Consider the following 23,167-nt stretch of genomic DNA (forward strand, 5'->3'; position numbering starts at 1 on the left):
GAAAAGAGAAATTAAGTATGACTCTATAGAAGTTTTTGGTGTGAGCAACTGGATGCACAGAGTTGCCACTATTGAGACAGGGGAGACTGGTGAAAAGAAAAAGTTGGTGAATGGAAATCAAGAGTTCAGTTTACATATGTTAAGACTGCAACATCCATTAGACATCCAAGGGGAGATGTCAAGTAAACAGCTGGGTATATAAACCTAGAGTTCAGAGGACAGGTCAGACAGGAGAGTTAAAATTTGGAAGCCATGGGACTTCCCTGGTGGTCCAGTGGGTAAGAATCCGTACTCCCAATGCAGGGGGCCTGGGTTTGATCCCTGGTTGGGGAACTAGATCCCGCATGCATGCTGCAATTAAGAGTTAGCACGTTGCGGGCTTCCCTGGTGGTGCAGTGGTTGAGAGTCCGCCTGCCGATGCAGGGGACACGGGTTTGTGCCCCAGTCCGGGAAGATCCCACATGCCACAGAGCGGCTGGGCCCGTGAGCCATGGCCGCTGAGCCTGCGCATCTGGAGCCTGTGCTCCGCAACGGGAGGGGCCACAACAGTGAGAGGTCCATGTACCGCAAAAAATAATAATAATAATAATAAAATAAAATAAAAATAAAGAGTTAGCATGTTCCAACTAAGAAGTCTGCATGATGCAACTAAAAAAAAAGATCCCACATGCCACAACTAAAGATCCCATGTGCCACAACTAAGACCTGGCACAGACTAAACAAATAAATAAATAAAATATTTTTTAAAATAAATAAATAAAATTTGGAGGCCAGAAGTTTCATGGGCCATAAAAATCAATTAGGGAGTAGATGTGCATAGAAGAAAAGAGGTCCAAGGACTGCACCAAGCAGCACTCCAAAATTTAGATGTCAGGAAGATGAGGAGGATCTGGCAAAAGAACCACCAGAAGAAAAAGTGATCAGTCAAGGGGCTATTGTCTAAATTACTCAGTCTAGTGCCAGTAAATGACACAGAAACACAAAAGAAAAAAACTCAACTGCAAATAGTGCTATAGTAGAGGTATGCTCAAAGGAAGAAGGAAAAAGGCAATAACTCTCGAGCACAATCAGGGCAGAGTTCACAGAAAGCATAACATTTGAGAAGGGTCATGAACGTTGAGTAGCAATTAAAGCAAAGAAGGATAGCTGGGCTTTTGTATCTTGTGTTCTGACATGTCCTATGGATAATCAGCCTTCCAACCAATTCCTCTGAGGACAATCCCTTTATAGACCTTGTGAAGAAAAAAAGGACAGTATTCTACAAGAGATCAGGAAGTAATGTAAACTCGTCTGAGTCCCCACTAGCTTCAGACTACCATGGGACATGCTAGGGTACCTGGTAAACCCCTTTCTGCCTCTGTTGCCTTCACGACCTCTAGCTAGCAAGGCTTTGAGCCTTCTACATTCATTTCCTACCAAAATTACTATTTTTACTGATGACAACACAACTGGGCATGGGTTTTTTTGTCTTTCATTCCAAATCAAGTCAGCTGCCTCTGGCAACAAAGGTGCTAGTTTTAAGGCCAGCCCAGCCTTGGATTACATTATGTTTCCCCCTGGGGAAGAGATGCAGGATGTAGGGGCTCAGGCAAGAAAGCCAAAGACTCCCACTGTTCCTACCACAAGTTCAAAAGATTTTCATGAATTAAGCTTCTCAATTTGATGTTTGCTACTGCTACTGGTTCATTTTCAGAGCCCTGAATGGGTGTTTCTAACAATTTTGTCTAGTTTTATATTTGTTCTTTGGAGAGAAGATATTCTTAACTCTGTTACCTTCACTTTTTAAAAAAATATTTATTTTATTATTTATTTGGTTGTGCTGGGCCTTAGTTGCAGCAGGCGGGCTCCATGGTTGCAGCTTGCTGGCTCCTTAGTTGTGGCACGTGTGCTCCTTAATTGCAGCCGACAGGCTCCTTAGTTGTGGCTCACCAGCTCCTTAGTTGCGACAGGCAGGCTCCTTAGTTGTGGCATGCAAACTTTTAGTTGCAGCATGTATGTGGGATCTAGTTCCCTGACCAGGGATGGAACTTGGGCCCCCTGCATTGGGAGCGTGGAGTCGTAACCACTGTGCCACCAGGGAAGTCCCACCATCACTTTTATTTATCTTATTTTCAATTGCTACGTCTGTGACATATTTTAAAATTCATTTATTATATTATATAACATTTATGCACTCATACCTCACCCCATTACATTCTGATTTCTATTCTTATTACACTAGTGAAACAGCTCTCTTTAAGAATACTGAGAACATCTTTGTCTCAAAGCCAGAAGTTACCTTGCATTCCTTATCATATTTGACTTTTCTACAGCATTTAATACTGCTCCTTTTTGAAATTCCTATTTTCCTTGGTTTTTATAACACCACAGTCTTATTTCATCGACAGTGGCTTTTCATATTTTATGGCCTCATTTTCAACTTAAATACAAATACTGATGGTAAGAAGGGTTTCATCCTTAAACCTATTCTTTCATCTTTAAACATACGGATGACCAACTATCATCTATCTGCTGATGGAAACAATATCCCTAGGCTCTATCTTATCCCTGATTTCCAGATTTCTATATCCAATTACTTGATGGACAACTTTCACCTAACTGGTGCCTCAAACTAAATATGTCTAAAACAACACACTTCATCTGTTCTTTTTTTTTTTTTAATTTATTTTATTTATTTATTTTTGGCTGTGTTGGGTCTTCGTTATGGTGCACAGGCTTCTCATTGCAGTGGCTTCTCTTGTTACAGAGCACGGGCTCTAGGTACGTGGGCTTCAGTAGTTATGGCACGCAAGCTCAGTGGTCGTGGCTCGCGGGCTCTAGAGCACAGGCTCAGTAGTTGTGGCGCACAGGCTTTGTTGCTCCGTGGCATGTGGGATCCTCCCGGACTAGGGCTCGAACCCGTGTCCCCTGCATTGGCAGGTGGATTCCTAACCCCTGGGCCACCAGGGAAGTCCCATCTGATCTGTTTTTAACCCTGGTATTCTTTATCTCAATAAATGACACTACTACTGTCAAAAACAGGATCAGAAATCTAAAAATCATCTTACTACCCTCTTACACATTTTCTCCTTTACCGAGCACTGTACTTCCCAATAGTTTAGCAACCTTTGATATGCTTAATTAATCTAAAATTTCAGGAATACTGCCTACTTCTTTTACATAAACAATGATAAAATAAAAAGGCTTGAGGAGAAAAGATGAAGTTGTTATTATATAAGTAGAGGAAATGCTACTAATTTATACATACTAGCTCTGCAAACAAGCTACTGCCTATGCCTAAATCTCACAGTAATAATACCCACCTAAGAAAATCTGTCTCACCCTCTTTTTAAATGGGGACTTATAACAAGAGGGTAAAAAAGACTTCATGTTAAGATTGTTTTGCTGCTATGTCTATGACCTATTTTCAAAACAGAAATTTGGTTTATAGTTATAATCAAAGATCCTCCCAGAAATACTTTATTGAAGTCATTCTATATGGAAGAACAGATTCTTCAATCTGGTGAATGGGAAAGAACATATACTCTGGAGTCAGGTAATCCTCAGCTCTGTTACTGATTAGTTACAGGACTTTGGCAAATTATTTAGTGTTCCTGAACTCCAGTTTGTCTGTAAGACGATGGCAAAAATATCTATGTTACAAGATTATTGTGAAGTTAAAATGAAAACGATGAAGTCACTACCTTACTTCAATATGTCATCATTCCTAAGTATTACTGTACAGTCTCCTATCTGGTCTTGGAATTGGTCCATCCCAATTCTGCCTTATATGGCAATGATTCAAGATAAAATTCAATTCTTTTACATGGTTGGTTCATTCATTCATTCACTTACTCTTTCAGTAGTTACTGATCATTTCCCTCAGTAATACTTGAGTCCAACAGTATGAACTGGAGAGCAAGAGGAGGCATGGAGTTGAATGGTGAGCAAAAACAGACATGGCCCCTAAACTTGTGGAGTTTGGTGCCTGGTGGGAGAGAGAATCCACTACAAAATTACAGAAAGAAATGTAAAACCGAATTGATATCAGTACTGCCAAGAAAGGATACAGTACAATGAGAGGGTGTGATAGGGGATTTGGCCAAGTCAGAGAAGTCTTATAAAGCTCTTTACTATGGAGGCTTTCCTATCAAACCAGCCTTATTTGCGGCCATTTTCTCATACATAGCCTATATTAAAACCATACTAAACAACTTAATGAATATGAAATATGCCATGTACTCTCTCCTCTTGAAATCTTTTGAACATGCTACAGCATTTCTGAAATACCTTGCTCCCCCAGTTAATTCCAGAAAGTATCCAAAGATACAGTTCTTACACTACTTCTTTAAAGCCTTCACCACCCATGACATTAATATTAATCACCTGATTATGTTGGGGTATGCCAATTCCTCTACCTGATAACTGATAACCTTTGTAAATCATTAATATTTTACGGGGAGATATTCTGAGATTATGCCAAAATCCCGTCCCCATCTGTATTAGTTCCCTTAGGGTGCTGAAACAAATTACCACAAAATAGGTAGCTTAAAACAACTGTAGCTTATTCACTCACAGCTTTGGAAGCAAGAAATCCAAAATCAAGTTATCAGCAGGGACTCACTCTACCTGGAGGTTCTAGGGAAGAATCTTTTCTACACCTCTTCTAGCTTCTGGTCACTGTCAGTTTTCCTTGACTTGTGCCTGCATCACTCCAATCTGCTTTCTTCTTTGTCAAGATTGTTTTGGCTATTCTGGGTCCTTTGTAATTCTACATAAATTTGGAATAAGGATATCAATTTCTACAAAAATGTCAGCTTAGATTCTGATGGGGACTGCGTTGAATCCATACATCAATTTGAACAGCACTGTCATCTTAACAATGTTAACTTTTACAATCAATGAACATGGGATGTTTTTCCAATCATTTAGATAGTCTTAAATATCTTTCATCATTGTTTTATACTTTTTTGTACTTTTCAGAGTATAAGATTTGTACTTCTTTTGTTAAATGCATTCGTAAGGGGCTTCCCTGGTGGCGCAGTGGTTGAGAGTCCGCCTGCCGACGCAGGGGACACGGGTTCGTGCCCTGGTCCAGGAAGATCCCACGTGCCGCGGAGCGGCTGGGCCCGTGAGCCATGGCCGCTGAGACTGCGCGTCTGGAGCCTGTGCTCCACAACGGGGGAGGCCACAGCAGTGAGAGGCCCGTGTACCACAAAAAAAAAAAAAAAAAAAAAAAGAAAAGAAAAGAAAAAATGTATTCATAAGAATGTTATTCTTATTAATGCTATTGTAAACCAAACCATTTTATTTCTTTCATTCTCAGATTGTTCACTGTAAGGATATAGGAATACAACTGAACATATTACTCTTGCATCCTGCAACCCTGCTAAACTCTTATATAGTTCTTCCAGTTTTTTAGTGGATTTGTTAGGATTTTCCATATACAAGATCACGTTATCTGTGAATAAACTGTTTTACTTTTTCCCTTTCCAACCTAGTGCCTTTTATATCTCTTTCTTGCCTAATTGCTGTGGCTAGAACCTCTAGTACGATGTTTACATAGAAGTGGAGAGAGATGAAATCTTTGTCTTCTTCCTGATCTGTGGGGGAAAACATCTAGTCATTCACCATTAAGTGTGATGTTAGTTGTGAGTTTTCAGACATCCTTTATCAGATTAAAGAAGTTCCCTTCTATTTCTAGTTTGTTGAATATTTTTATCATGAAAGAGTGTTGGATTCTATCAAGCACTGTTTCTTCATATATTGAGATGATCATGTTATCTTTTAATTTTAAATGTATTGGGCTATATATAGTTGATTTACAATGCTGTGTTAGTTTCACATGTATAGCAAAGTGATTCAGTTATACATATACATATATTCATTCTTTTTTAGATTCTTTTCTCATATAGATTATCACAGAATATTGAGTAGAGGTCCCTGTGCTATACGGTTGGTCCTTATTAGTTATCTATCTTATATGTAGTATTGTGTGTACGTTCATCCCAAGCTCCTAATTTATCCCTCCACCCACGTTTCCCCTTTGGTAACCATAAGTTTGTTTTTGATATCTCTAAGTCTGTTTTGGTTTTGTAAATAAGTTCATTTGTATCATTTTTTTAAAATTAGATGACACATATGAGTGATATCATATGATATTTGTCTTTCTCTGTCTGAGTTACTTCATTTAGTATGATAATTTCTACATCACCCTTGTTGCTGCAAATGGCATTATTTCATTCTTTTTTATGGCTGAGTAATATTCCATAGTAAATATGTACCACATCTTCTTTATCCATTTCTCTGTCAACGGACATTTAGGTTGCTTCCATGTCTTGGCTATTGTGAACAGTGCTGCAATAAACACTGGGGTGCATGTATCCTTTCAGATTACAGTTTTCTCTGGATATATGCCCAGGAGTGGGACTGCTGGGTCATACAGTAGTTCTATTTTTAGATTTTTAAGGAACCTCCATACTGTTCTCCATGGTGGTTGTACCAATTTGTACCAATTTACATTCCCACCAGCAGTGTAGGAGGGTTCCTCTTTCTCCACAGCCCCTCCAGCATTTATTGTTTGTAGACTTTTTGATGATGGCCATTCTGACCAGTGCAAGGTGATACCTCACTGTAGTTTTAATTTGCATTTCTCTGATAATCAGTGATGTTGAGCATCTTTTCACGTGCTTTTTGGCCATCTGTAAGTCTTCTTTGGAGAAACGTCTTTTCAGGTCTTCTGCCCATTTTTTGATTGGGTTGTTTGTTTTTTTGACTTAGAGCTGCATGAGCTGTTTGTATATTTTGGAGATTAATCCACTGTCAGTTGCTTCATTTGCAAACATTTTCTCACATTCTGTAGGTTGCCTTTTTGTTTGTTAATGGTTTCCTTTGCTGTGCAGAAGCTAAGTTTAACTAGGTCCCATTTGTTTATTTTTGTTTTTATTTTCATTACTCTAGGAGGTGGATCAAAAAAGATACTGCTGTGATTCATGTCAAAGAGTGTTCTGCCTATGTTTTCCCCTAAGAGTTTTATAGTGTCTGACCTTATATTTAGGTCTTTGTTCCATTTTGAGTTTATTTTGGTGTATGGTGTTAGAGAATGTTCTAATTTCATCCTTTTACATGTAGCTGTCCAGTTTTCCCAGGCCCACTTCTTTTCTCCATTGTACATGCTTGCCTGTTTTATCATAGATTAATTGACCATAGGTGCATGGGAGATGATATGTTATCTTGTATTTTCTTTTATTGATATGATGTATTACATTCATGAATTTTGATATGGTGAACCAACCTTGCATTTCTTGCATGTGGATAAATTCTACTTGATCACAGTGTATAATTCTTTTTATATGTTGCTGGATTTCACTTGTAAGTATTTTGTTGAATATTTTTGCATCCACAGTCATAAGAGAGACTGGTCTGCAGTGTTGTTTTTTTGTTTGTTTGTTTGTTTGTTTTTGTGGTACGAGGGCCTCTCACTGTTGTGGCCTCTCCTGTTGCGGAGCACAGGCTCCAGACACGCAGGCCTGATCAGCAGCCATGGCTCACAGGCCCAGCCGCTCCGCGGCATGAGGGATCTTCCCGGACCGGGGCACAAACCCACGTCCCCTGCATCGGCAGGCAGACTCTCAACCACTGCGCCACCAGGGAAGCCCCTGTAGTGTTTTTTTTCTTTTCCTTGTGAAGTCCTTGTCTGGTATTGGTATCAAGTATATGTCAAAGTATATATATATGTATGTGTATATATCAAGTACTCCCTCTTCTACTTTTAGAAGAGTTTGTGAACATTTGCTGTTAACTCTTTTCTAAATATTTGGTAGAGTTCAGCAATGATGCCCTCCAGACTTGGACTTTCTTTATGCGTGGTCTTTTGATTCCTGCTTCTATCTCTTCACTTGATATAGGTCTATTCAGATTGTCTATTTCTTCTTGAGTCAGTTTCAGTAGTTTGTGTCTTTCTAGGAATTTTTCCATTTTATCTAGGTTAAACAATTTGTTGGTGCACGATTGTTCAAGTATTCCTTTATAATAACTGTTATTAATTTAGGGTCAGTAGTAGTATCTCTTCTTTTACTTCTGATTCTAGTGTTTGAGTGTTTCTTTTTTTCTTGGCCAATCTAACTAAAGATTTGTCAATTTTGTTGATCATTTCAAAGAACTAGCTTTTGGTTTCATTGATTTCCTCTATTTTTTTCTATTTCATTAAATTCTGCTATAATTATTATTCCCTTCCTTCAGCTTGATCTTAGGTTTGGTTTGCTCTTACTCTTCCACTGTCATAAGGTAGAAGACTAGGTAATTGATCTTTCTTATTATAGGCATTCTACAGTTATAAACTTCCCTCTAAGCACTCCTTTAGTTGCATCCCACAGGTTTTGATATGTTGTCTTTATTTTCATCCACCTCAAAGTACTTTCTGAATTTGCCTTTGACTTCTTTTTTGACCCATTGCTTACTTTAAAATACACTGCTTAATTTTAATTTGTGAGTTCCCCAAAGTTTTCCTGCTATTCATTTCTAATTTCACTCCACTGTGGTTGTAAAACATTTTGTATTACTGCTAAAACTGATTAAGTTTAAATTTTATGCAGGTTTGTTTTATGGCCTAGTATATGGTCTATCTTTGAGAATGTCCTGTGTTTACTTGATAAGCATATATATAGTATTGTTGTTAGGTGGAGTGTTCTATAGATGTCTGTTAGGTATAGTTGGTTTACAGTATTGGTCAAGTCTTATTTTTCCTGTTGATCTTCTGTCTACTTTTTCTATCCATTATTGCAAGTAGAGTATTGAAGCTTCCAACTATTGTCATTGTCTATTTCTCCCTTCATTTCTGTCAGTTTTTGTTTTACACATTTTAGTGCTCTGTTATTAGATACACGTTTATAACTGTTATAGTTTCCTAATGTATTACCTTCTTATCATTATAGAATGTCCCTCTTTATCTCTAATAGTAGAAATAAAGCTACTGTGTTTTAAAGTCTATTTTGTCTGATATCAACGTAGCCATTTGAGCTTTCTCGTCATTGCAGTTTGCATGATATATAATTTTCCATCCTTTTACTTTCAGTCTATTTGTATCTTTGAATTTAAAGTATGTTTCTTGTAGACAGCATACACTGGACCATGTGTTTTTATTCAGTCTAACAATCATTGCCTTTGCATTAAATTATCCCACCCATTTATACTTAATATGAGTACTGATAATAGCTGGATTTATACCTGCTGTTTTACTTATTGTTTTCCATATATTTTATGTCTTTTTTTGTTTTCTATACCGCCATTACTGCTTTCTTCTGCATTAAGTGAATATTTTTTAATGAAGCATTTCAACTTCTTTAATGATTTTTTACATTATAATTTTCTGAGGGTTTTTTTTAAAGTGACTGCCCTAGTGTTCAGCATGTATATTTTATCTTATCCAAATGAGCTTCTGATTTATACCAGGTGATTATACAGAAGGGTGTCTGCTTTATAGCATCATTTCTTTTACCCCATTTTTTAGTGTTTTTGCAATAAAATTACATCAATTAATGTTACAAATCCAACAATACATTGCTATAATTATTTCTGTGCCATGTGTAATGACTTCCTTAGCCTAATGCAGTTTTTCTCACACACATATCCTTTGTACTGTTATTGACAAATATATTACACATATATTACATTATAGCCTTAACAATGTATTTTATATTCAGTTTATTTTTAAACAGGTTAAAAGAAAAAAGGAGAAAGTATGCATTTCTTATGACTTTTATAATTACATAATGACACTTATTGGTGCCCTTTGTTTATTGTGTGAACTCAAATTACCATCTGAGGTCACCTGCTTTTACCTTGAAGAACTTCTTTTAGTATTTCTTGTAAGGTGTATCTGTCAGAAACAAATTTGCTCAGTATATATATTTTTCTTTATTTTTTGGCTGCGTTGGGTTTTCATTGCTGGGAGCGGGCTTTCTTTAGCTGCAGTGAGTGGGGTCTACTCTTCATTGCACTGCTTGGGCTTCTCATTGTGATGGCTTCTCTTGTTGCAGAGCACGGGCTCTAGGCACGCGGGCTTCAGTAGTTGCAGCATGTGGGCTCAGTAGTTGTGGCTCACGGGCTCCAGAGCGCAGGCTCAGTAGTTGTGGCGCACGGGCTTAGTTGCTCTGCGGTATGTGGGATCTTCCCAGACCAGGGCTCAAACCCGTGTCCCCTGCATTGGCAGGCAGATTCTTAACCACTGTGCCACCAGTGAAGTCCCTCCCTCAGTTTCTGATTATCTGAGAAAGTCTATTTCACCTCCGTTTTTGAAATATACGTTCACTGGTATAGGATTTTGATTAATAGGTTTTTTTTTTCCTTTCAGGGCTTTAAAAATGTTATCCTATTGCCTTCTGGCCTCCGTTGTTTCTGCTGAAAAGTCTGCTATCTAAACCTACAGAACTCCCTTTAAGTGACGCATCATTTTTCTCTTGATGCTTTCAATATTTTGTCTTTCACTATTCTTACTATGATGCATCTGTTTGTGGATCTCTTTGTGTTTAATCCTGATTGGATTTTATTGAGCTTCCTGGATATGTAAGTTATTGTTTTTCAATAAATTTGTGAAGTTTACAGTCATTATTTCCTTGCATATTTTTTCTGCTCCTTTCTCTCTTCTTCTGGTACGCCCATTATAAATATGTTGGAGCATGTGATTGTATCCCACATTTCTCTGAGGCTCTATTCATTGTTCTTAATTCGTTTTTCTCTCTGTTCTTCAACTTGCATAAAATGCCTATCTACAAATTCACTTCTTGTTCTACAGTTCAAATCAGTTAAGCCTCTCTGATGAATTTTTTAATTTTAGTTATTTTACTTTTCAATTCCGTAATTTCTTTTGATTCCATTTTTTAAAATTTCCATCTCTTTATTGATATTCTCTATTTGATGTGACCCTATAATCATATTTTCTTTTACGACTTCAATTGTGAGTTCCTTTATGTCTGTGAACATGTCCATAATGGCTACTTTAAAGTCTTTTTTTGATAAATGTGGCCTCTCTGACAGGCAGTTTCTGTGGCCTGCTTTTTTTTGTGGCCTGGGTCATACGTTCCTGTTTCTTTATATGTTTCATAGTTTGCTGTTGTTGGAAACCAGACATTTTAGATAACATGTTGTACCACGTCTAGGTACTGGTACACCTCTACCCTTCTGGAGCATGTTCTTGTTATTTGCTTGTTTATTTGTTTAGTGACTGGCTGGATTGTTTTAGTGGAGTTTATTCCCCCATACACAGTGATCAGCTTCTAATGTTGTTCCTCACGGGAGGCACAGCCTTGGTATATCCACCATTACCCTCAGCTCACTGGATCACCATGGTTTGGGCAAGGCTCTCTTCCTGTCTTTTCTTAACCAAGTCCAGCTGTTAAAATCCAAAAACTGTGGCTGGTTGCTCTTTTTTTATTTTTTTAATATTTATTTATTTGGCTGCATCGGGCCTTAGTTGAGGCACGGGGCTTCTCTCTAGTTGTGGCCGTGGGCTCTAGAGTGCGCAGGCTTAGCTGCCCCACAGTATGTGGGAGCTTAGTTCCCCAACCAAGGATCAAACCTGCATCCCCTGCATTGGAAGGTGGCTTCTTAACCACTGGACTACCAGGGAAGTCCCTGGTTGTTCTATTATTTTCAACAATGCCCTGGAGCATAAACTGGTCTGTAAACAATCCAATCAAATTCTGGTTCCTTTGAAGGAACAGTTTCTGAGATCAGAGTTTGATTTTTCTTCTGACCTTAGGAGGGCTCTTGTGATGTTTTACTCCCTGTTTCTTACCTGCAAACTAGCTGGCCTATACTTTAGCCTGCTCGGATATCCTCTGAAATGCCTGTAACCACAACCTCCACAGTTCTTGTGTGTGCCTTCAGGCTTGAACTTCTTCACTCTCCACTGCAAATGAAGTCAGTTCCCTTGGGAAGAAATTAGGAGCTATATGTGTTATGGTCTGTTTCTCCCTCTGGGCAAATCTCTGAGCCAGGACTCTGAAGCTAGGCTGGGGACAATGGAAAAGTTTTCCTTGAGTAACACTTCCTCTCTAGGAGCTGAGCTCAGTGCAGAGAAAGGGGACACAATCTCAATTCTCCCAGCTTGACTCTCTTGGGATGACCCACCAATTTATAACCCAAGGCAAGAGTGATCTGGGTCCCAGTATTCTCAGCATGCCACACCCAAACTCCACAAGTCAGGGCTGGGTGGAAGAAGGAGTCCCCACTGTTCAAATGCTCTCACCCAGGACTTAGCAACAGCAATAGGTAGCTGGGGCAGGATAAGAAATGCTGATGTCCAGTTCCTCTGGGAAGAAAGCCATTAGTCTAGGTGAAAGGAGGGGACCAGAGGGCAGGCCTGTGTTCTTGGCTACAGTAATCTTGAGTGTAATCTCCACCTTGCTGAGCTGGCTAGGGGGAAGAAGGAAGCAGTACTGGCTTAAAAACCACAGACACTCTTATTTCTTACTAAATTTTCACAGATATTCTTGAATAAATGTTTCTTCAGTTGCTGTTCACCCTTAGAACCATTTCCAGAGACTTAAAATGGCTGGATTTTAGGGGTTTTTTAAATCACTTTCACCAGTTTCACTGGGGAGCAGGGCAGCAGAGCTCCTCATGCTATCCTGCCAGAAGTTGATCACCAAGGTTGCCCACTCTCACCACTCTTATTCAACATAGTTTTGGAAGTTTTAGCCACAGCAATCAGAGAAGAAAAGGAAATAAAAGGAATCCAAATCGGAAAAGAAGAAGTAAAGCTGTCACTGTTTGCAGATGACATGATACTATACACAGAGAATCCTAAAGATGCTACCAGAAAACTACTAGAGCTAATCAATGAATTTGGTAAAGTAGCAGGATACAAAATTAATGCACAGAAATCTCTGGCATTCCTATATACTAATGATGAAAAATCTGAAAGTGAAACCAAGAAAACACTCCCATTTACCACTGCAACAAAAAGAATAAAATATCTAGGAATAAACCTACCTAAGGAGACAAAAGACCTGTATGCAGAAAATTATAAGACATTGATGAAAGAAATTAAAGATGATACAAATAGATGGAGAGATATACCATGTTCTTGGATTGGAAGAATCAACAATGTGAAAATGACTCTACTACCCAAAGCAATCTATAGATTCAAGGCAAACCCTATCAAACTACCACTGGCATTTTTCACAGAACTAGAACAAAAAATTTCACAATTTGTATGGAAACACAAAAGGCCCCGAACAGCCAAAGCAATCTTGAGAATGAAAAACGGAGCTGGAGGAATCAGGCTCCCTGACTTCAGACTATACTACAAAGCTACAGTAATCAAGACAGTATGGTACTGGCACAAAAACAGAAAGATAGATCAATGGAACAGGATAGAAAGCCCAGAGATAAACCCATGGACACCTTATCTTTGATAAAGGTGGCAGGAATGTACAGTGGAGAAAGGACAGCCTCTTCAATAAGTGGTGCTGGGAAAACTGGACAGGTACATGTAAAAGTATGAGATTAGAGCACTCCCTAACACCATACACAAAAATAAGCTCAAAATGGATTAAAGACCTAAATGTAAGGCCAGAAACTATAAAACTCTTAGAGGAAAACATAAGCAGAACACTCTATGACATAAATCACAGCAAGATCCTTTCTGACTCACCTCCTAGAGAAATGGAAATAAAAACAAAAATAAACAAATGGGACCTAATGAAACTTCAAAGCTTTTGCTCAGCAAAGGAAACCATAAACAAGACCAAAAGACAACCCTCAGAATGGGAGCAAATATTTGCAAATGAAGCAACTGACAAAGGATTAATCTCCAAAATTTACAAGCAGCTCATGCAGCTCAATAATAAAAAAACAAACAACGCAATCCAAAAATGGGCAGAAGACCTAAACAGACATTTCTCCAAAGAAGATATACAGACTGCCAACAAACACATGAAAGAATGCTCAACATCATTAATCATTAGAGAAATGCAAATCAAAACTACAATGAGGTATCATCTCACACCAGTCAGAATGGCCATCATCAGAAAATCTAGAAACAATAAATAAACAATAAAGGGTGTGGAGAAAAGGGGACACTCTTGCACTGCTGGTGGGAATGTGAATTGGTACAGCCACTATGGAGAACAGTATGGAGGTTCCTTAAAAAACTACAAATAGAACTACCATATGACCCAGCAATCCCACTACTGGGCATATACCCTGAGAAAACCATAATTCAAAAAGAGTCATGTACCAAAATGTTCATTGCAGCTCTATTTACAATAGCCCGGAGATGGAAACAACCTAAGTGCCCATCATCGGATGAATGGATAAAGAAGATGTGGCACATATATACAATGGAATATTACTCAGCCATAAAAAGAAATGAAATTGAGTTATTTGTAATGAGGTGGATAGACCTAGAGTCTGTCATACAGAGTGAAGTAAGTCAGAAAGAAGAAGACAAATACCGTATGCTAACACATATATATGGAATTTAAGAAAAAAAAAAGTCATGAAGAACCTAGGGGCAAGGCAGGAATAAAGACACAGACCTACTGGAGAACGGACTTGAGGATATGGGGAGGGGGAAGGGTGAGCTGTGACAGGGCGAGAGAGAGGCATGGACATATATACACTAACGAACGTAAGGTAGATAGCTAGTGGGAAGCGGCCGCATGGCACAGGGATATCGGCTCGGTGCTTTGTGACCGCCTGGAGGGGTGGGATAGGGAGGGTGGGAGGGAGGGAGACGCAAGAGGGAAGAGATATGGGAACATATGTATATGTATAACTGATTCACTTTGTTATAAAGCAGAAACTAACACACCATTGTAAAGCAATTATACCCCAATAAAGATGTTAAAAAAAAAAAAAAAAGTTGATCACCCATTTGTCATTTAACATGGAGGTGAAGGAAGCAAAGTGCCGGGGCTGTATATGTGCTATCTCATTTTATCTTCACAACTGTAAGGCAGATATGACAGCTCTGACTTTTATAGACCATGAAACTGAGTTCCAAAATCCCAGTAAAAAAGCAAATAGTGGCAACAATCTGATTCAAAACCAGGTATAACTGCCTCCAAAGCTCATGTTCTTGATTAAGCCCGTCCCTTCATCTCTGATACAGATACTTTTAAAAACGAGACCTCATGAGACAGTTATATCCCTGTGCAGGCACAATGATTTCTTTAGGTGATACATCAATTTCTTCCTCCTTCAGATCTTTTATAATAATACCATGAGAAGTACTACTCTGTTTCCTCATGCCTTGAGCTACATTCCCACAAAGAATCTATCTTTTATCTTTTCTGTACTTTTGAAATCTGTTTTCCTAAAGAGCAAAGTAGGTATGATGTGCACTGTGTTTGGTTCTTTGATTATTATGAACATTAAGATGACAAGGTCTCTTTGCTCCCAAGATTACCATTATGCATAAGCACAGATGCAAAGCCAAGCAAAAATGTCATTAAGAAGTGATACCTCCTTTAAAAAAGACTCGCACTTATTTTGAAGATTCTTGGATACAAAATTGTCAGATTTATGGGGAAAGTTTAACATACCAAAATATTCATAGTCACAACTCACAGTCACTAATGAGAAGATTCCACTTTAAAAGTGATATCATGCTTTTTAATATATTTTAAATAACGAAGTGCCAATATTTTGAAAATTAAAAGAATTCTTACCATCCAGATTTAAACTAAAACAAAATCTTAAAAAATAAACTAAATAAACCTAAAATATATAAGAAGAAACCTTTCTCTATATTCACATGCCAAAAAAGAAATAAAATTAAAAAATAAAAAGACATGTCAATCTAGATTTGAAAGTTTAGTCATTATCTCTATTTGGCTCCATTTATCATTGCTACCAAAAATTAAAAAAAAATGGGGGGGCCCAGTTTTTACCACCTCAAAAAGTCATATTTCCTGGTAACAAATTCTCCTGCTTAATTCTGATGTTGTGCTAACCTAAGTGTTAGAGGAAAAAAAGAATAGCTACTGAAGACAAAACGTCCTAAATTACAAGAATCATTAAGGGAACTGTGAACACATGGTAAGGAATAGAGTTACATGTTATATTTAAATAAATGTTAAAGAATGCATTAGGGTGAGACTGTTTGCTCCGAGTGGCTATTTCACACACAACAGAGGCCCACCACACTTGTAAGCGTTCTGTCACACTTGGTCACCCCAATTAGAATCTGGCAATAGGAAAGACCCACAAAAGTCAGAGAAATGTTTGTTTCTGAAGATTTTAATCTCAACCATCAACACCTTACTGAAATAAACAAAACACCTTTGCTAAGGAAACAAAGATGGTGAAGACTTAAAGAGATGAATCAAAAATAATTAAAATTACTTTGTTGATAGAAAATGACAGCACTGAAGGACAGCATCAAGTCACAGCTGCTCAAGTGACAAAGGCATCGAACGGCTATTTTAAGTTTGCCGTGGTGCGCTCAATAGCTGTTTGAAGAATGCAGTAAAGGTACTTACCAAATATTTCCCCTCCACTAGCATATTCTGTCACCAGATAAATCATCCGTTCTGTCTCCATAACCTGGTGCAAAGGCAGGAAAGTGACAGTGATACAAATGACAGGCTGATATCACAGAAAGAGAAACTAATGAATCTTCTTTTGTCATTTGAAGTATTAATAACCATTACTGCCTAAAGGAAACTTCAAACATCAGGGGACTGGGAGGGTGACAGACATAAACGTTATTAAGAAGAAAGGGGGAAAACAGGTATTCCTCCAAGTTCTTAAAAGTAGGAAATATTTACTACTTGAGAGAGTCCTTTTGTCATCCCAGGAGGCCTCTGCAATCTTTTAAGCTCCACAAAACTGAGAAGCAAAGAAGCTGCCAAGAACCAAAAAGTTCACATTCGACAGTGATCACTTGAAGCTCAAAAATGTCCCCCGCAAAACCCAACCAAAACAAAACTTAGGGAGAATAGCAGGAATCACTTAAGAACTGCACAAATATCACATATGGCTGTGCTTTTTTTAAATGGAAATGACAACTTTCCTGTCCACCATCCTTTTATTCAAAACTGGGAACGATAATATAAATATTCAACACTTCAATAATATAAACGACTTACTTGTATTTTTATCTTAGTCTCTATTTTGCCACTGTTTACAAAATTAGTTGTAGTGTGTTGTCAGTTCCTTCTTCCTTTTTACCTTTTTCATTAAATATTTATTAAAGTAATATATGAGTATATATGTTCATTATAAACATTTTAAATACCCAGTATATAAACAAAAGACCAAAGGTTTTCCTCTTTCCAACCCCCTCCATTTTATTCCTCAGTGGAAACACTGTTTATAGCTTATTCTATAACATTTTAGAGCAGTGCTGTCCAATAGAAACATTGTGAGTCTCATATATAATTTTAACTTTTCTAGTAGCTACATTAAAAAAGAAAAAGTTAATTCTAATAATATATTTTATTATCATTAATATTATTTCAAAAACTTTTAATTGTAAACAGCTCCAATTTTTATATTTACATTAATATTAAGTGAAAGTAAAAATCCAGTTCCTCATTCACTCTAGCCACATGTTAATACACAATAACCACATGTGGCTATCATAGTAGGCAATACAGTTTTACACTTTCACTATGCTTCAAGGTTAATTATTTTATCAAATCATTCCCTAGTCACTTTATTTTTGACATCTCTATACGTTAATACCAAAACAGTATCATACATTACCTTATAGTAATAGATCTATTTCTTCTTTTCAATAGTTTCATAGTACTCCATTGTATGTATGCACATTCTTTTAATTTTTCAATCTAATAACTGTGTCACTTTTTTCACTTTAATTTAAAAACTCTCTATAGACTGGTGATACTAGCCCACTGTTACATGTATTGCTTCCAAGTTCTTTATATGTTGACTCATATAACAAAAAGTAAGTACCCTAAATATATGCAGTTGTTTAGGGAAAAAAAGAAAAGAAAAAAAATGTCATAATGTATCTCTCCTTTGTACCAGGCCTTTTATTGACTGTAAATTTTTTAAATTTTATTGAAGTACAGTTGATTTACAGTGTTGTTTTTAATTTCAGATTTTTTTAAAAAGAACTTTTCAGGAGTTCTAAAATTTTCCTATATAGTTATCTATATTTGGCTCACTCTATAAACCCGAACAGACTAAAGCTTTAACAAATGACCTGAAAACTGCCTTGACAATTCAACAGCCATTCTTCACCTTGGCAGTTCAGAATCTCCCATTAACAATATTAGCTGCCAGAGAGCAAAATTAAAGCTTAAGAAAGGGCAATGTTCAAAGCCAGGGCTGAAAGTATATAAACCTTATAGGCTAATGAAATCTTGGGTAAGAAAGGTAAATTTGCAGATTTCAGTTATAAGGTTAGTACCTATAAGTTAACCTCTTGAGAAAGATCAGCCTAATAAGCTCTACAACTAATTAAAGATGATTTACTTTAAAAAGTGAGGTCAAGGGCTTCCCTGGTGGCGCAGTGGTTGAGAGTCCACCTGCTGATGCAGGGGACACGGGTTCGTGCCCCGGTCCGGGAAGATCCCACATGCCGCGGAGCGGCTGGGCCCGTGAGCCATGGCCGCTGAGCCTGCGCATCCGGAGCCTTTGCTCCGCCACAGGAGAGGCCACAGAGGTGAGAGGCCCGCGTACCGCAAGAAAAAAAAAAAAAAAAAAAAGTGAGGTCAAGAAGTTTACTCAACCTGTCAGGATAGGAAGGAAGCAGAGGTTAGACACCTCTGAGTTTGCAGATACAGGTCTTCAGGCAACCCCAGAAACCTTGGGGTACAGTGGAGGTGTGGTTCAACATAATTTAGTGTGATGGATTTCAACAAGCCTGCTCCTGCTGATCTAATTCATTTCATTATGTGAGCAGCTGATGCCAGGGACGAGCCCTAACACTGTAGCCTTAACCGTATACATTAATATCAAGACATGTTTCCTTTCCCATGAAAGCAACAGACTATGAAAGCTTCCCCTTTGGGCCTTGGTCAATGTACTCTTCACACTCTTACACATGATCCCGGATCTGGGCCAGTAACCACTTACTGCAGACTAACAGCAGCAAGTGAATTGAGGGGGTGGCCACATCCTGCAGAACCAGGTGATGGCTGATCTGGTAGAAAGGAGTGAGCAGGGCTGGCCCTATGTACAGACAGAGCTCATGGCTGCCAACACGCTGCAATTTGAGAAGCATCTCAAAGCTCTACCTCTCCCAAAATACCTCCTCTACCAGACTGCTAAGGCAAGGTCCTCCTCTCCTATGTGGCTTAAAATTCCAGCCATTAGATTTACTGCTTTTGCAGTAAGGCTAGGGAATGACTTTTGATGAAGGCATGAAATATGCATGCTTCTTGGAAGATAAGAAAACTAGAACAGAAATCTCTTCCATTACACAGAATCAATCTCTTGGTTATCAAAGTAATCAAATGCTATCTTAGAAAACTAAGTCTAGTACCCTGTTAGAATAGAAAGGAGGTAGGCTCTGACTCATACAAGAAGCCATACTTAAAATATCCTTTGCCATCATAATTCATAACATGATCACAGAAATTAGTATTTAAATATTGTAAAAATTAATATTACTTTCACCCCTCAAAATTCTGTTCCTTCTGGGTTTCCCATTCTGCTTTAAGGTTCTGACCTAAATAAGTAAGTTCTCATCATCTTGTAAATAACCTTTTTGTGTAACTCTAAGAATGGCATCCAAGTTTTAAAGAACAAATTATAAGGGCCTACTTAGGTAAGTTAGACCTTACCAGTAAATACCCAAGGGAAACAGAAGTACTGAGTTGGGGGATAATAGGGTAGGATAAATAGTAGGATGAATATATGAACATAGAAACAAAAAAAAGTTGCAGATGTTCACCCATCCACCTTCCCTTCAAAAGTAACCACAGACCCAAGTGACCATTCTGGGTTCTTTGTTACCATACGCTACACCACTAGTGATCCTACCTGGTAAAGCCTGATAATATGGGGGTGGCAAAGCATCTTCATAATTTGAACTTCTCGGAAAATCTTCTTCAAGTTTTCTTCATCCAGCTGGGTCTTATCTATGATCTTGATAGCAACCTGACAACAGAGAAAGAAAATTTACTCTGATGCATTATTTATTATTTTTTAACAAATTTATTTATTTTATTTATTTATTTTTGGCTGTGTTGCATCTTCCTTGCTGCACACGGGCTTTATCTAGTTGTGGCGAGTGGGGCCTACTCTTCGCTGCGGTGGCTTCTCTTGTTGGAGAGCATGGACTCTAGGCACACGGGCTTAGCAGTTGTGGCGCACAGGCTTAGCTGCTCTGCAGCATGTGGGATCTTCCTGGACCAGGGCTCGAACCCGTGTCCCCTGCATTGGCAGGCAGATTCTTAACCACTGAGCCACCAGGGAAGCCCTCTGATGCATTATTAAAAGGAGTTTACTAAGGAAAATTAAATCCACTTTAAAACGTATTCCACAAAATACCAACTGCCAGTATTTTGTTTACAGAATGCCAATGAAGAAAATAAATTCACTCTTTTTAGAAAGACAGAAAATGGACTTCCCTGGTGGCGCAGTGGTTAAGAATCTGCCTGCCAATGCAGGGGACACAGGTTCGAGCCCTGGTCCGGGAAGATTCCACATGCCACGGAGCAACTAAGCCCATGCGCCACAACTACTGAGCCTGCTCTCAAGAGCCCGCGAGCCACAACTACTGAAGCCCACATGCCACAACTACTGAAGCCCACACGCCTAGAGCCCGCGCTCTGCAACAAGAGAAGTCACCGCAATGAGACGCCTACGCACCACGACGAAGAGTAGCCCCCACTCACCGCAACTAGAGAAAGCCTGCACACAGCAACAAAGACCCAGTGAAGAAACGAACGAAGGGAGGGAGGGAGGGAGGGAGGGAGGAAGGGAGGGAGGAAGACAGGAAATGGATTCCTAGCAAGTTGGTCTCAAAGGAACAGACTCCTAAAGTTAATGGGTCTTCTGCCATTTCTTAAATTGCTGCTACAGTAAAACCCCAGGACAAAATACTTCATTACTCTGCAGATGCGGTTACATTTTAGGCAAATCATGCTGGGTGCAGAGAATGGTATGTAGGGCCTCTTATTAAGACAAGAAGCTTATATCATAAGTAAGTGATGACTTAGTAAGGGCGGACCAGAAATTCCACAGGTGCATCCCACACCTCACCAGGTGCTTCTGTAACTCAATAACAGTAGTAGTAGTGGTGATGGTGGTGGTGGTACCAGCAGCAGTTACTATATACTGAACACTAACTGTATGCCAGGCATAATCCTTAGTGCTTTGCAAGTACTGACTCATTTAAACCTTACAACACTCCATATTATTATCAACCTTATTCTACAAATATGGAAACTGAGACACAAAGAGAATAAGTAATTACCCAAGATTAAGTAATTTATAGCTAGTATGTGGTAGAGCCAAGATTGAAGCCCAGGTATCTCAGCTTTGGAATCAAATTCTTAATGATAACCCTCCAAAAATCTGGAGATCTTTCTGTGCTGTATATACACTGCTTCAGCATAAAACAGCTTTCTACTTTGCTCATAATTCTTAAGACACTCAGCAGCATACATATTTAAAAACAGAATGAACGATGAAAGACTTTTTAAAATTACTAAATCTAAACTTCTTCATTATTCTCAGTGAAATACTCAAAATATTGGGGTGCCCCCCAATATCTCTATATCTCAGCTTCAATTACTCAATCAGTATGTAATCAATGAATACTAGTTGGACGAAGGACCAGGACTAGGCAAATTCTAGCCCCTTTCAGTTCTTAAAATTCTATGATTCTATACACTGGGGGAAGAAAATAAAATTTATACTAATTGAGAAAAAAAGGAAAAAGAAAAAACAGGGAAGCAAAAATGTCAATACTAAAAAGTTTAGTCCAAGGATATAAAGACAGTATGGAACTATATGTGGTAGATGATTCGAATGTATGAATGACCAACGTAACAATAACTTTGTTTGGAGCTGTTTCAGATGTAGAATGAAGACTAATGGGAGAAAGGCACAGGCAGACAAATTTCAGCTCAATTCAGAGTTAAGCCCTGCCTAATGATGGAATGTGATAAAATGAGGTGGGTGTAGCTTGAGTTTCAGAGATTAACCAGACACAGCCTTCACTTCAATGAGCTCACAATCTAGTAGAGGAAAGACATATGTGAAACAGCCAACTATACAACATTGGAAATACAATCAGTAAAGCTATGTACACAGTGTAAGTAGAAAAGAGGATGAAGTATGACCTTCACTTGGGGGGAGAATAAGCAGACATAGGGAAAGACTTCACAAAGAAGAGAGAACTTGAGAAGAGACAGAATTGAGATGGGCAGAAAAGAAGGAAGAGAATTTTATAAGGAACAACAGCAGAATCATTAACAAGTCCTACCAGCTGCTTGACCTCCTAATAAGTCTTGAACCATATGACCCGCGACCACGAGCATTTCTACTCCTCATCACTGTGTCAGATCACACACAGTGTGCTGTCTAATATAGTAGGCACCAGCCACATGTGATTACTGAGCACTTGAAATGTGCACGTAAAATATACACCAGATTTCAAAGACTTAATATTAAAAAGGGAATATAAACTATCTTACTGATAATTTGTACATTGATTACATGTAGAAATAACATTCTGGATATACTAGGTAAATGAAATATATTATTAAAACTAATTTCAATGAAAAGGCAATCCTATGGAATGGGAAAAATATTTACAAATCACATATCTGGTAAGGGATTACTAACCAAAATATAGAAGGAATTCATACAACTCAGTTTAAAAAAAAAACCCCAATTCAAAAATGGGCAAAGGACCTAAACAGACATTTTTCCAAGGAGGACATACAAATGGCCAACAGGTACATGAAATGGTATTCAACATGACTAGTCACCAGGGAAATGCAAATCAAAACCACAATGAGACACCACCTCCTGCCTGTTAGGATGTCTACTATCAAAAACACAAAAGAGGGCTTCCCTTGGTGGCGCAGTGGTTGAGAGTCCTCCTGCCGATGCAGGGGACACGGATTTGTGCCCCGGTCCGGGAGGATCCCACATGCCGCGGAGCGGCTGGGCCCGTGAGCCACGGCCGCTAAGCCTGCGCGTGCTCCACAACAGGAGAGGCCACAACAGTGAGAGGCCCACGCACCGCAAA

General features: G+C 38.6%; 1 protein-coding gene across 8 annotated transcripts in view; it reads right to left on the reverse strand.

The window, feature by feature from the left end:
* Window positions 1-23,167, reverse strand: part of SIK3 (SIK family kinase 3) — a 296,083-nt gene that overhangs the window by 88,676 nt on the left and 184,240 nt on the right. For 7 of the 8 annotated variants that reach the window (XM_089915561.1, XM_089915560.1, XM_089915559.1 and 4 more), the window contains 2 exons: window positions 19,945-20,061; window positions 16,470-16,533 (listed from right to left, as the gene is read on the reverse strand). In XM_089915561.1, coding sequence (XP_089771687.1) covers window positions 16,470-16,533; window positions 19,945-19,986 — 106 coding nt within the window. In that variant the 5' untranslated portion in view covers window positions 19,987-20,061. Of the gene's footprint in view, window positions 1-16,469; window positions 16,534-19,944; window positions 20,062-23,167 lie in introns of those variants that run through there. The other variant, XM_022559222.2, reaches the window with a different exon arrangement.

This window comes from Delphinapterus leucas, chromosome 7 (genome assembly GCF_059928025.1).
Source record: "Delphinapterus leucas isolate spDelLeu-1000000601 "Yukka" chromosome 7, BTC_Dleu_Yukka2, whole genome shotgun sequence".
NCBI lineage: Eukaryota > Metazoa > Chordata > Mammalia > Artiodactyla > Monodontidae > Delphinapterus > Delphinapterus leucas.